We start from the raw sequence: 15,937 nt of genomic DNA on the forward strand, positions 1-15,937 counted from the left end.
AAATTTAGCTGCAAGTTCAAGAAACGGTTGAGCATCAGAGGACTGATAGTACATTCATGGTTTACAACCACGTGACAAGACGGCCATGTTGGGGGTCAAAGCAATAGTCAAAAGAATTTTTTCTCGAAGATTTTACATGAAAATAGAGTTTAGTTCCTAGCCTGCGTGGCAGGCGTTTGGAGGGGAAGAGAAAGGGAGTTTCCGGCGCGAGAGAAACGCGAGAGCCGGGCAGGCTATTTAGGAGGAGAGCTTGACGTTACGTCACGTGCAAACGAGCAAACGCGCGCAAAGAACTGTGGTTAAAGGTCAGCTTGGTAAGGTTTCATTTTCACAAAGACATCGGTCACTTAAATTTCCCTTTACCTCCGACCAAACATGACACATCTCTCCCTTTTAGCGTCTTTTATATTGGCGGCCTGCTTTCTTGTTACCACCGTAGCCTTCCTGCCTCGAGTTCTCTCAGGAAACGGAAAGTCGACAATGCGTGATCATGCAGTGATAACAAAGGAAGGATTTCTAAAACCACTTCTCTATTTTTTTGTTGAGAACCCGCAGTATTTAAAAAACGATTCACTAACAGACATTTTGGATCATCTTCTATCGATTGATGTTCAAGAAGCTATACAAGTTACTATTGATAACATATCGCCGCAGATCAAGTTTCTCAATGCTTTAAACGAAATTCAGAGCGCCAACGCTGAAATTGATTCTTTCCCTTTTAGTACCTCGGCTTCTGCTCACTTCGATGGCAAGCAGTTTGAGCAAGGAGCTACGCGGCTCGTGCAGCTACGTCAAGAGCTTGTTACGATGCTTCTTCAAGGAGATAAACTACAACATGCAAGAAATTTGGCCGGTGAAGCTTTGCACACGATGCAGGATTTTTACAGCCATTCCAACTGGATAGAACTCGGCAATCCAGTACCGTATGACATTTTAGGCCGACCCGGAAGCGACATCCCGCAAGAGTATATTGCAGGCCCCAACGAAGCAACATGCAAGGACTGCAAACCAGGGGAATGTGAAAATAATTTGATCACAATGAAGCTTACTAGTGGATATAGGTCAGATCAAGACATCAAGAAACCTGAAAATATGGGAAAATGTAGCCATGGTGGGACAATGGATGAGAGCCGTCTGAAGCCTGCTACCGGCGGGATTAACAAAGATTCGACTTCTACACTTGATTCTCCTCACGCGAGGTAAGATTTTGGGTTTATGAGATGCTTTCCTTGTCGCAGGGCCGTGGAAATTTTTTTTAGTCTTGGTTGACTTCAGTTGACTGTCCCGATTGTAAAACTTCATACAAAGACAAAACAAAAATAGCTGCACTTGTGAATTATTATAAATACACAGCTTTGAATTCAGCCCTGTTATAAGGAAATCATAATAAATAATATAAATAGATAGATAAGTAAATAGATAAATTACCCACTTCAGTAGAAGAGGTTTATAGTCTAGCGATTGTAGTGGGGTAATCAGTCTTGAAACCTTAATTAACTCAGACTTATGCAGCAAAGAGAGGAACCTTAGACTGTCGCTTACTGATTTGCACAGTTTGTGTTTAGCACCCAAGAGCAATGTTAGTTAGGTTACGTTTACGTAATAATTTGCTTCCAACCTTCAAAAAACAGCCAAGTTACGTTGTAAAAGGGCGAAAATTTTTAAAGAGTGCAAGTTAAAGTATTTTATATATGCATGCGGGGACTTGAACTTCCAAAACAGATCAGTCTGAGACCATTTTTTAGTCGCTGCATTTTTGACAGGTGAATTAAATAGGTGTCATTCTCGTTTAAAAAAGATTTAAGCCGATTAACGATTTTCGTCAGTGAAATTGATCACGGTTTCGATTCATCAAGCTTTAAGCAACGATCACAACAAACCCACAAGACATGATTTTTTTTTTAAATGATCAGCGTTGTGAGTTAAGCCCATAGCATGTAGAAGAGAGTCTCTAATTCGAGCATACAAAACCATCGTACGTACACACATGTAAAAACATGCAAACGCATTACTTGAATGCAAAGACGTGCGTGACAGTAAAAACTTTTACGCAATACTCGAAACTTTGCTTTGAGTGATCGCATTCCTGAGTGTTTCATCATAGAAATGACGTCAAAATAATCTGTGAAACTTCCGTTTTTGACGTCCTTTCTGTGATCAATCTACCAAATAAATATTGTTTGTTCATGTTATCTAAGAAAATAATTCACTCTCGAGATCTATGAAAACTGCTAGCAAGCCCCAAGCGAGTATATTTAACGGTTTTTGTAGATCTCAAAAGAGCATGCTAGAAAACATAGAAGGACATGTGAAAGATGAGAGAATCAGCATGTGAAAAGCGTGGGGATCTCATGATCAAGCGGTCGCTTTATCCACTGACCAATGAAGAGTAGACAAGTGATTTGAGTGATTTGGAAGCTGATTGGCTGATTGATTTTGTTTATTGCCTGGAACGCGTCATAGGCCGAGACAGTATATATGGACTTCCTGTGCTTACATCTGAAATCAGAAGCTTAGTCTAGTTAAGCAAACTGCATCTTTTTAGTATGGCCTGGAATCGCCTGGTGTAAGCGTAGCAGGGAGGTGGGGGGGGGGGGGGGGGAGAGGGGGGGAGAGTGGAGATGGGGTCATGGGAAGAAGGGGAAGAGGGGAAGAATACGAAACAGCTGTTCTTAGAGACGGATAACCCCTTCATCTCCAACATCTTCTTATCATTCGAAAGCTCAATTCAACGATCGCTAGGTATCGAGACAAAGTCGTTCCCAGGGTTCTCTATTACTCGTCCCTACGAAACGAGAGAACAAGAGAGGGAAGAGAAGGAGAAAATCCTGGGAACGAGGTTTAATATAAGAGCATTCTACCCACAGCTAATTAAATGTGTTACCTCTCTTCTTCTTTCTCCTGTTTTTTTTTTAGCTTGCATAAAATTGCCGCTGACCTTGCTATTGAAGCCACCAGCATATTCCTGAGTGACATTCGCTCTACTGTTGGTGATGACATCTTCGCAAAATTTCTGAACCTGAAGTCGGAGAATTCCATGGCGTTAGTGATAGATGTATCTGGGAGCATGAGCGGTGAGTTAAAAATAATGATTCCTTTTTTATGCCAAAAAGTATAAAGCTTAAATAAAACTCCCCTGTGGCTATCATTTTTGGTTGGATATTTGGGTGGACCAGTAGGCCTGGGCCTCGATTGTAAAACAGTATGGCTTTTTGGACTTACAATGACTCCAGTCATACGACAGAAATGTGCCAAAGCCAGTGGCGGATCCAGGGGGGGACTGGCCCCTTAATTTTAGACCAAACGAAGGCCTGAAGGGCCAAAAAAAAATTTTTGGAGACCGCCCCCCAGGCTACATTTTTAGTCAGGCTGGAAGCGTTTACAACGAATAGAAGCCAAATTTGGAGGACAAAAAAAATTACAATCCCAGAGTAAGTAGTTTGTAGTTTCGTGGCTGGCTCGCTCGTTACAACATACAACATACAACACAGTACACAATTTTACTATTTAGGGTCTTGAGACTTGCGGAATAATGTGGTTATAACTCGCTTTCTATTTTGTTTGCGCCAGATGAAATCAGCGAGGTGAAAAGAGTATCGATCGATTTTGTTCAGCGAACTTTACAAAAGAAAGGAGCATCTTTCACGTACATTCTTGTGCCTTTCAGCGATCCAGGTAAGTCGTCTGATTTATCAACATTTACCGCTCATCATCCAACAAGGCGAAGATAAGAAGAACAAAAAACATGTGGACCTTACACTAGCTTTTCCTTATTACACTTGTGACGCACGCTTTATGGTCGTACTCCCCTGCTGATTAGAAAATCGAGACTTTTCCCTTTAGTCTGTGATTTAAAACAAGGGAACGCCTGTCCAATAATAACCATGCTCATTGCTGCTTGCCTCAGAAAATCATCAGAAGCTCAACAACAGTTTGCTCATTACCCGTCCCCTATCAAAACACGGCACGTATCAATTATATTTTGGGAGCAAATTTGGGTATAAACACCCAAAGCGAAGATATAGACTCATTAGCATGGTAGCAGTAAAATAATGATCAGCTTTATAAAACTGCCGTTAATCTAGTCCATTGTTATTTACAACGTTTCTCTTTCCCTTTATAGAGGTGGGTCCTGTTACAGTAACAAGTGATGCAAACACAGTGATCGACGCAGTTAACAACCTAACCGCTTCTGGAGGCGGGGACTGCCCCGAACTAGGCATGACGGGTGTTTACCAGGCCCTTCTCCACTGTCCTCCGGAGACCATCATTTATTACTTCTCAGACGCAGATGTGAAAGATGAGCATAGAGAAAGGGAAATCATGTCCCTTGCTAAGGAGAAAAAAGTCAAGATTAATTTGATTTTATCCGGTGAATGCGGTCGGCGAAAAAAGCGAGATGCCCAGCAATCGGATCAATTGTTGAACTTTAGAGAGTCTCGCCGTCACCGTACAAGGAGAAATGCTCAAAGTCAAGCCCTGTACCAGGCCATCGCTGCCCAAACAGGTGGACAAGTGCTTGAAACTAGCAAGGCCGGAGTAGCTCAGGTTGTTGAAGTTATTGATAGTGGAGGTTCATCTAACTCATCTGTTGCCCTCAGAAAAGTGGAGTTGTTGAATATGAAGGAAACTCGAACTCAGTCCTTCAGTGGTCAAGTTCACTTCGTGGATGTAGACAGCACGTTAGAACGCTTGGTTTTTATATTAACGGCAGCGAATTCGCCAAGCTTAGATGTCAAAACTAAGGAAGGTATGTAAAGTAATTAAGCCCCCATGAATAATTATGGCAATAAAAAATATATGCATTTAAACAGCAACTTTACAAAAGTCTTCTACAGATAACCTGCCTAAAGCTAAAAAAGTTGGTAAAAAAATGTAAATTGTAATTTCATTAACCACGAAGCACTCAGCAGGTCTTATATCAACTCGTTTAAACGTGTCCGTGCGTTTTAGATCGAATTGAAATTTGGAAGTGTTGGTTTTTAAGGAGAGGGGGAAACCGGAGTACCCGGAGAAAAACTTCTGGGAGCAATGAAGAGCACCAACAACAAACTCAACTCACATAATTATGGTGTCGAAACGGCGATTTGAACCCGAGCCACACTGGTGGGAGGCGAGTGCTCTCACCACTGCGCCACCCGTGCTTCCCAAAATTATCACCAAAATACCAAAACAATCGACTAAAAATTAAAAGACGACTGTATACCAAATATAGAGGGAGTCACTAAAGTACCTATTACTTTGGGCCGGGATATCTACTTCCTCCATACACTCATTTCATTCCTTGAAGAGTTGTTTCAGTAATATTTGCCTAGATGATTGGCGGTGGTTTTAAAGAAATAAATTCAGGAGGTGAAGAAAGGAGGGTAAACGGCCCTTTTTACCCTCTTCCTATTTGTAATTGCTTAGTAACTGCCCAGGAGACTGCACGCTGAGTGTTGTTCCTAGACAGGCGCATTTCATGCGTTTTTATTTTCAAACCTTCAATTTTGCCCTGATATTTTTTCACAGGAAATTCATTGCTACTCAAAACTGTAACCCAGTCAAATAAGCTTCTTATTACAGAAGCTAGTAACTTGATTAGCGGGACCCTAAAGCTTGCAGTTTCCTGTGTTGGACCATACACACTCCAAGTTACCGGCTCCAGTCCTCTTGACTTCACTTACCAACTGTTAGACGTAGAAGACCTGGAACTAGGAACTACAAGGCGTGTCGTAGGAAATCCTTTGAGAGGTAAGGGAACATGCAAGTAGGCCGTACGCACGGAAAGTAAATAAAAAAAGCCCCTTTTTCTTTAGGCTTTTTTTTGCTTAAACAAATTTATTGCAAGCTCTATTTAGCCTACACGGTGGGTTGTCGATTCATAAACTTTAAACAACTCAATGAACAGCCAACAAATTTTCTGACTTTCCCCCCAAATTAAAAAATTATCTGATAACAATTTTATGTCAACGTTTTCCTTGGCATGGTGCGTTTTCACACAAATTTCTTTACTTTAAATCCAACATTATATATGCACCTTCATTAAGCAGTTTTAAGAAGCAAGGATGTGACTAACGAAAACTATACAGACGGCACACACGATAAAAGAAAAAAAAAAAAAGAAAAAACCTATTGCTGCGACTTCTACAAACGGACATTATACTACTACAGAGAGAGCATAAACAATACACTACTAGCATACACGGGCTCTTTCACTAGGAATGGAAAGTTATGAGCTGGTGCGAACTAAGACCTTATCTATATGTATTAGATCATTTGTGTCAATTTTAATAAATCAGGTGTAACTCGTGAGTGAAAAATATGCAATTTAATTAGGTTAGTTTTGGGCCGTATTTAAATGTTACTTCTTAATTTTTAGTGTCAGTTTTAGTTTGCAATTTAATTAAGTTAGTTTTGGGCCGTATTTAAGTTTTACTTCTTAATTTTTAGTATGTTTTTAGTATTAGTTTCCCCTAATTATTCTCCAGTCATGCACTTTTTGTATTTTCTGTAATTTACTTACTTGTGTTAGCATGACAAAATATACCAAACTTAAACTTAAAAGCTGTTTGTTTTTAATCTTCATCGATATATTTTTTGTGTGTGAATAATATGCTAATTACAATTTAACATTATACTAAGCATAATTATTGCTAATGACTGTGTTTATAGATATCAGCGCTATATATTAATTTCGTAAATAAGTTAATAAAATATATTTTGCTGATTTCATTTTTAACCCAGTGCGTACGCTAAAAATCAAGATAGATGCCTCAAAATTCAAAATGGCGGATTTGACGTGACGTCACAATCCCTATGACTCAAACTCCTTACAGTCATTCAAAAAAGTAACTTTGTGAATATTTTTTCTTTTTTACTTTTTTTCCATCCCGGTACTCCACAACATATATTTGTGTTCAACCGAAACAGTAAAACCTTTTATTTGATGAAGCTTAAGAGGTACCATGATTGATTCCTAGAGGACTATTTGATCTATGGGTTTTGTTAACAGCTGTTTTAAAAAAATTATATTGGATTTTAGAAGCAAAGAAAAATATATCAAAAGTAGTTAAAAATAAAAATTCATAAGTGAGTCGTCATCACTGCCACACGAGAAACCTACGAAGTTAACTCCCAGGCTATTTTACGACAAAAATATGGACGAAAATAACAACAAAATGCAAGTTAGGTTAGCAATCTATGGAACACAGTACGATTTTCCGTTCTTTCATTTCTTTTAAATAAACGTTTGCCTTTTCATAATCTTCAGTTTTCACTGCTATGTTCATGAATACATGATTAAATTTTTATGAAGTTTCAGCGACGCCTGGCGGACGTATGAGGCAAGTTGATTATACTACGTTTCAGGCAGTAACCCTCCTTTTTGACGTCTAAAATCTCATTTACAGGGCAAACATTGTTACTTACGGTGGATTTCATCGGTAAGGAAATAGAGAAAGCAAGCAATTTAACACTTGTGGGCGTGAACGGAACCGACCTCCAAACATTTAACATGACACAAGGATCTTACAAGAACTCCTATTTCGTTACCTTTGTTCCATCTCCAGAGAAATTTAGGCTCAAGGTGACAGGCATAGACAAGACTGGTGCTCGCTTTCAGCGTGTAAAGCCAACTCTGTTTACTCTTGGTGACGTTAAACTGTCCCAAAATGTGGACGGTAGAAACAGCTCAAACACGATTATTCCCGGGAGAACTTTAGAAGTAGAAATTAACGTTAAAAACTCCGGGGACACGCAAACCTTGTATTTCACTGCATCGGACGACCTGGAGTATTACAAGAGCATAAGTCCCTCAAAAGGCACCTTAGGAATGAATGACACGTTGGTTCTTCGACTTACCCTCCTTGCCCCTAGCAACGCAAAATATGGCGTGACAAGCACTGTCACGGTATTTGCGTCACAGAATTCTGACTTCACCCAGGTTGTTAATTTCATGGTTTTGTTTGTTACTGTGGCATCCAAGGTAAGAATTTATAGAAAGAAAAACGAACACGGTACTTTAATTAATGCAGTGCCAAGGTAGCGGCACAAAATGGTGTTCATACCTTGTGTACCCTCCAGAGTATGTATTCACTCCATTTTGCGTTATCTGACGCAGTCTTTGAAACGTACATGTAACAGTAGCAGGAAGTTTTGGGTTTGGAAAGCAATGGACAGCTTCGGAACTAGCAGAAAACTTGAGCAAACAGGGAGCCGCTGCCTACGTTAGTGCCTGAGTACAAGGCCCGATACCGGGTTAAAACAACTGGCATGGGTATAAGGGTGTCTTCACATTAGTGCGAAACTATATGCCGTACTCGGGCAGTCCCCGGAAACCAACCAAGTGTAAACAGGCTACTTACTCTCAGTCGCTATATATGCGTTATCGACCAAGCGTGAGGGCAAGATGGCTGGACAGGACATTAGGCTCAATTACCAGCCGCTGATCGGGAAATGAGCCCGCGCTCCTCCCCCGAACAGGCTTCTCAGGGATTGTCTCGAGCCTTGGCCAGGTTCTTTTTTGCGTTCTTTTTTAACTTCGTCTCGGGAAAAAAAAAAATGCAAAAAAATAATAATAATAATAAAATAAAAAAGGAGGCCAATCTTTGGCCAACTTGCTGAACAAGCTTGGTCAATAAATGATTCATTATATGGCTAAACTGGAGAACTTTTGCCTGCGGGACCAGCGGCATCCAGCATCTTGCTCGCTCTGGTAGGCAATCAGAATGCATGATTATTCGCTTCATCTTGCCCGCTTGCGAATTCAGCCATGTAAAAAGAAACTGTTTGTTTATCGATGACTGAAACATAGCCAGTCCTACAGAGAATTCTTCTTTACTCTTGAACACCCTAGAGAGATTAATTATCTTCTCTCTTTAAGGTGGTCGATTTGCTTTGACATCTCATTTTTGTGTACCCCTTTTAAATTTCTAAACACATTTGCTCCTATCCATCTTTTCAGAAAACGCGTTTTCAGTCGTTCAGTCATTCCTATTGATACATATTTACTCTCTGACTTTAATAAGATAGCCTTTTGTTATTTAATTATGTCACGTCTTTCAATTTATAGAACCCTGACCTTGACCCTCCCTCATGTACAGTGGTAAACAAGACCGGGACATGCGCAAAGGTATACGGCAGACCAGACTGCATCCTAAACGTGTGGAGAGCGCAAGTCATTTTCATTGATGCTGGAGAAGGACTGTCATCGATAACAACACGAGGCAATAAAAACGGGACCCTTGAAGGTAAGTGCAAAACAAAAAGTGAAATGAACATGAAGTCAATGCACACCTTTATGTTGAAAATTTGCATTTCTATTACGTTGGCAAACGAAAAAGCGGAGTTTCTTTTAAAGGCGATGTAACTGGAGATTTATACTTGAAACAAAAAACTTCGAGCTTCTGCAAAGAAACTTAAAAATTGACGTCATACTTCAGTTGAATTAATTAAGTAATAGAAAAGTGTGACGTGGTTAAATCAGAAAATAAAATAAATAAAGATTAGCCCTGGAATAGGCCACTTGCACTAAGAGGTCACGTGACCAATGCTTCCTACCAATGAGTTGGAATCTTGCTGATGCCAAAAACTGATAGAGCACATAAACAATATCTTACACGCGAAATTTGAGAGGAAACGTATGTAAGGGAGGTATTTTATGGCGCTTTGATTTTTCAACAAAGTAGTATGATTTGTATTGGCCGCAATGTTGGAGGGCATACTGTTACCCTCCAACATGGCGGCCAAAACTACTTTTTTCTTATATCTTGTTAAACGTTTTATAATTTCGCTCAGATGCTCTGTAAACGTTGCTACATCATCTTTTCAACATCTTCCTTGATGTTTAAGTGTAAAATTTGTATTCAAAAGAGGTAATTCATAATTTTAAAAAATCATATTTTGGTCACGTGACCAGCCACGAACTTATTTATTTTAAGAAAATGGGGCGGGTTTAAAAATCCAAATCACTATTATCTTGTTTAAGATATGACCCACTAATCGTTTTTCGAAGAAAAAATCATATAACTTTCATTTTCATAAAAACGATGTCACATGACCTCTAAGTGCAAATGGCCTATTTGAAAATGTTGGCATTTGAGGAGAGGGGAAACCGGAGGAAAACCTCTCGGAGCAAAAGAGAGAGCCAACAACAAACTCAACCCACCTTATGAGCCAGTTATTTCGATTTCGAGTCTGTGCTTTGAAAAACACAACCGATTTCAAGTTTTTGTTTTGAGAAATCTCTAATACGTTGGATCTTGATGAATTATTCTTGAAAATGTGACTTTTTGGGTCATTTGAAACTGATGAAGTTATTTTTTCTTAATTTTCACTTAACGTTCACTGATGGTCCCTCAGATGCATTTGAATTTAGTTGGAATGGCTAAAACCGATAATCAAACGCATAAGTGGTTTAACCTTTACTTTAGTTTATCCAACATTCCAGGAAAAGTCGGTTTTTCTAGTTACGACTCACGTTGCTCGGTTCAATTTTTGCGCTAACTTAAATGGACCAATCCAAGACATTTGTCCTTCACGAAGGCCAATTGAAGAAAACGTTTCGGAGCTTTCCTTGTCTCTGCTGAAGCTAAAACAAACAAAAAACAAAAACGTAAACAAGCAAACAAAAGAATATTTTTCGAATGGAGCATAGCGGATCGATGTTTCACTATTGACCAGTTCAATGGTAAAAATGTTTCAAATTCAATTTTCACCGAAGAAGCTGCTTTTGCGTAGATGTAACCTCATGTACAAAGCGATATTTTTGTGTAATACCCCTCTTGAAACTACATAACACTTCAACACTTCATGCAAAGATTCGAGTCTTAATGAAAATATTTGTGTTTATTTTTTTAGTTGGCAGGTTCGATCAGGGTGTAGCAAACAAATCGATCGTTGCAACATACACATCTAACTGTTGTCATCCTGGAGTGCTTTTCGTCGGACTTGACCTTGTAGGAAATATGGGCACATGTTCCATCAGCCTTGTACCTGATATAGTGTCCATGAGAGCCAAACCAAGCACCACGACACTGTCCCTCTCTCCTGGAAACACCACCAAGGTCCCTTTTAAACTCGTCAACCTGGGCTCTAAAGGTTCATTCTCATTTGAAGTGACTAAAACACCCGCACTTATTAGTTACGTAATGCCTTTTAGCCTCGTTCTGAAAGCGAATGCCAGTACCGCTGGACAAGTGGTTATAAAGTCACGTGGTGAGGTCAGAAAGCCTCAAAATTTGACGGTCAAAGCTGTTATACAACCAGGCACTGTACATGAAAGAAAGATCGCGTTATTTTCTATTCAAGTGGCTGTATCTAGAAACAAGGTAAACTTTTTGTGATACACCAATTTTATTCAAAAATGGCGGCAATACTGCTTTTATTATTTTTCGTTTATATGTTTTCTTTTTAGCGCTCTTTGCCTCAATTAAATGTGTACAATTCAAATTAGCTTTACCTTACAACGATGTATTAAGGGCCAATTATCATAAAGACAAAAGAATAACTACATTTGCCGCCTTTCTGGAGTAAGCTGTGTAACCTTTTGATCTAAAATTTCTTCGATTTGGCTGCAATTTGTATAGGTAATAGCATGATTTGTAGTGATATTTGACATAAATACCACGAGTGATAATTCAACATTGTTATACGTAATTTCACAAGCCGTTAGCCGAGCAAATTTGAGACAATTTTGAAATATAACAAGTGGAACTTATGCCAAATATCACGTACAAATCATGCTATTATTTGTTTATACTACTATCCGCAAAAGGTTTGTAATTTCCACATGTAGGTATTTCAAATTAAGCTGAAATACCACTGCTCTAAGCCAATCAAAGTGGAGAAATTTCTCATGTAGTAGTATATAAAACAGTCATATACTATCAACTAACTTGAACTTTGTTCAATTGATTTGTTGCTTTTTTGGTGTTCATTAGTTCCTCAACTTTAGGGACTTTAAGATCCAAGGAAGTGATAGCAGCAAAAACATTGTTTTGAAAAGTGAATTTGCGTTCTTTTATCCTTTCTCGCGATAATTCCTACCCATGCACTTACTTTAATGTAGGAGAACCCTCCTGGAGCTGAATTCCTAGGGACAATATCCAAGTTCAGAAAGAGAAATAAAATTTCGTCTTCGACTGTTTACGTCCTCTATAAAACGTGTAATTAGGCAATGTCACGTCGTCGACCTGCACGAATGGCAAACTAAAAAAGTGTGATGCCTAGAGTGCAAAGTTATTGTTTTGCCCATCAAACCTATTGTTTTTTTTGACGTTATCGTTGCCACCGCGTTGTCAGATCTTAAAGTCCCTATTACCAAACGAAAGTAATGGTCCATTGCCATGGTTACTAGTGAGCTTAATCTTTCTATGGTGGCCAGTTTGTTTTATCAACTCTTTAATTTTAAAACTATCTTCTGAAAACATTCAATTTAATTAAACCTTGCAGAACCCAGATCTTTCTCCTCCATCATGTACAGTAATTAACCAAACTAGATCTTGCAACAATACACATGACAGATCAAAGTGCATGTTGAACACGTGGCATGCACGTGTCGTTTTCATCGATACTGGAGAAGGTCTAGCGTCGATAGCAACACAAGGCAACGACAATGGAACTCTGCAAGGTAGGTGACGTTTATACACCCTTAGTACACTCTGTGACTTTGACGATTAATTACGTCACTATTTACGCTCAATTAGTGTGTTTAATAGTGCTTTTGACAGTTGTTGAATGATTGTCTCACAGACTCTGAGATGAGAAGGTGTAAAATTTCTTATGCTTAGCAGACGAACGACACTTATTTTCTTGTGTATTTATTATTGTTTTAGTCGATGCTTTTAATCTGGGTGCAGTAAACACATTCATCACAGCTTCTTTCACATCTAACTGTTGTCATCCCAGTGTGCTTTTCGTCGGTCTTGACCTCGTTGGTAACATGGGCACTTGTTCTGTCAGCCTTGTTCCTGATATTGTGTCCCTCAGCGCCAAACCAAGCAACACAGCTGTGTCCCTTTATCCTGGGAACACCATCAAGATCCCTTTTACACTACTCAACCTCGGCTCTAATGGTTCCTTCTTATTTGAAGTGACAAAAACGCCTGCTCTCATCAGTTACGTTATGCCTTTAAGCCTCATTCTGCCAACGAATGCCAGTGCTGTGTGTCACGTGGTCATCAAGTCACGTGGTGAAGTCAATGAGGTGCTAAACTTGACGGTCAACGCTGTCTCACAATTAAGCAATGTAAATCTCAGAAAGGTGGCATTATTTTCTATCCAAGTGTCTGTGGTACCAGCCTTTCCTCATTTGCCTTTAGAAGCTTCTGTAACCAAAGATCGTTTCTCTCTGACGGATGGGGGAAGACTAGAGGTCAATTTCACGGTACAGAATTTAGCGTTGGACGACACCTTCACATTTCACGTAAGCAATTTTTGCTCCGTACAAAATTAACCGGCTCTGAAATAACACAAAATAATTGAAGAAAAAGAAAAAGCTAAACAAAAAAACCTTCAATCAAAGGGAAATAGAAGGATGTGAATATGCAAAGATCCTCGCCAAGATTCAGTAGTCATTACAAGTTTTCATATTCAAGATATTCGGTGAAATGATTTACCTAAATTTGTAGAGCTTTGTATGAAAACGCCCTGTTGGTGCTCATTCGGATGGACACCAACATGGCGGCCGGAAATTAACAGAAGTATCTTTCACTGAGTTTTGCTACTTAGTAAAGCGTAAATTCAGTCCCTCGAGGAACTCGTAACTATTAACATAATACATTTTCTAAAACAATAACTGTTCCCATAGCAAAATCTCCCAAAACAATTATTTGTCACTTTTTATACCCACATGACATAGTCTCTAACCACCATGCAAATGCCGCGTCACGCGTCACGCGTTCCTTTTTTTATTGTTATTTTTTGGTCAACAGGTGCTCACGAATCAATCCTTGTCGGATGGAAATGTTGAGCCATCTCACGTTTTTCTCAAGACAATGCAGTCCACTTCTTGCCTGTTGATCCTGACGTCTCAATCTCATGCCGCTACAAAAACCGTCACGCAAGTAAACGTGACGGCCACACTAGCATCAAGCAGCACCGGCGTAAGACAGTTTCAAGTCTTCTCTATCATTGTAAAAGTAGATGGCAGTCCCCACAAAACGGAGGATTCGGATAGTGGGAACAGACGCCTTAAAACTTTGTACGTTGTCTTGATAGCCACTGCAGTTTTCATATTGCTGATAACTCTTGTTTCAGCCCTCGTTTATTGTCAAAAAAGGGGTTCACTGAGACCAAAATCATCCGCTAAAGTTAACATGGTTTGGGAATCGTCCGGCAGTCAATTACAACTCCATAATAAATCAGAAGACGTTACTGTTGAAGATCTGGAAGATCCCAGTTAACGAGGACTCTAAGTTCTGGTGCGAAGCATTCAAAGTCTCGACAAAGGGTGAAACAGCTCTCCATGACTTCCATTGTCCGGGTGATATATTATAGTTGTGCGCATGCGTACGGTACAAGCCGTACCACGCAGTTGGTAGTGTGTGCTTCGGTGCTGAATTCTTTTTGTCGATGAAGTTCTATATTAATATTCCTTTAACTCAAGTTTTACTTATTTAAACACTGTCAGAGGTATCCAAAACCACTTATATGGCTGAAATGGCTGTGCGTATCCGTAAGGTACTGGCCATACCGCGGAGCTGGATACATGTAGTGTGTGTGCTTCTTTGCTGTTTTTGTTTAATTCAGAAATTTTCAGACTCGTAGTTTTGTCAATCACATTATATCAGTCACTTTTTTTATTATCATTATTGATGCTAGTGTCGATAGCAATGATAATGAAAGGGAAAGATAGTTTCCTAACAAACGATCCCTGAGTCGAGGTTAGCATTCAGCCATCTAGACGAACTTACATTCAGTACGTGGCACTACTTTAGAAAGCCAACAAGTGTACTTTATTCCACTTGGTTTACTCAATCAATTTTAGGACTGCGTTACGCGTACGTTTGATGTAAATAGTGCCTTCATTACGGTTTAAGTATATATAATTTTATTTGCAAAAGAGCCAATAATGATATATTATACCCTGGCTTATTCCTTTCATTCATGTTTAGACTACTCACGGAGGGAGGGGAGTAACCACGGGGGATGTGGGTGGGGGAGGTTACTCCCTCTAAGGTATATAGGTATGTGGGCATGGTATTTGCGTTGTTTCGGTCTGAGAACGGGTATTGACTTCGTCGTTTTTCATGTCTGGAATAGGATATAGTTTTCGAGGGAACTACGGGAGTTTATGAACGTATTGGTAATTTCAATCCCAAATGAATGAGAAAGAAAGAGTACGAGAAAGATGATTTTGATTTTTTAGGCGTAATATGCGTAGCTCAATTGGCGTAATATGCGAATTCGAAATAGATTTTTTTTTCAGTATTCTTCCTGTCAAGTAATGATAACATAATTTCTACGAGTATGAATTTTAGAGGCCATGTTTAAAAACGGGTCTGGAAAATGGCTTTTTTAGGTCAGGATTTAGAGAACCGAGTGGTATACCCTTAGTGGGGCACGAATTCGTAGGAATAACTTCCCCATCCCGTCCGTGAGTCGAACTAAGTGATAATGAGACGAAGATATTTCGTGTATCATATTATCTGTAGTATTGTATTTAATGGGGCAATGATGCAATGGTTATTCTCTTCAAGGGTATCTCATTTTTTTAATTGTTTTGATAATTACAAGTTAGCATACGAAAGTGCTTGAAACATCTTGCTCTCTTGTCAAAAGCGAATAAAAAGTGTAACATTCGTACACATAGGTTGTACTTAAATGTCTTTAATAAATATGTACTTTATTTTTGGTAAGAATTGTAATATATAAAATGATTTGATTTACACCCTCCTACAAATTTCGTGAGCTTGAATTTTCCTTTTCTGTGTTAATTTTTGATTATTTTGTCTAC

General features: G+C 39.2%; 1 protein-coding gene across 1 annotated transcript; it reads left to right on the plus strand.

Annotated features, from left to right (window-relative positions):
- Window positions 1-339: 339 nt before the first annotated feature.
- On the plus strand, window positions 340-15,833 carry LOC140948276 (von Willebrand factor A domain-containing protein 7-like). The gene is made up of 11 exons (XM_073397511.1): window positions 340-1,199; window positions 2,917-3,074; window positions 3,571-3,675; window positions 4,124-4,750; window positions 5,512-5,733; window positions 7,392-7,966; window positions 9,053-9,230; window positions 10,840-11,309; window positions 12,433-12,610; window positions 12,816-13,405; window positions 13,914-15,833. The coding sequence occupies exons 1-11, from the start codon at window positions 376-378 to the stop codon at window positions 14,382-14,384; spliced, it is 4,398 nt and encodes a 1,465-aa protein (XP_073253612.1). The 5' UTR covers window positions 340-375; the 3' UTR covers window positions 14,385-15,833.
- Window positions 15,834-15,937: the final 104 nt, after the last annotated feature.

This window comes from Porites lutea, chromosome 1 (genome assembly GCF_958299795.1).
Source record: "Porites lutea chromosome 1, jaPorLute2.1, whole genome shotgun sequence".
NCBI classification, from domain to species: Eukaryota; Metazoa; Cnidaria; class Anthozoa; order Scleractinia; family Poritidae; genus Porites; species Porites lutea.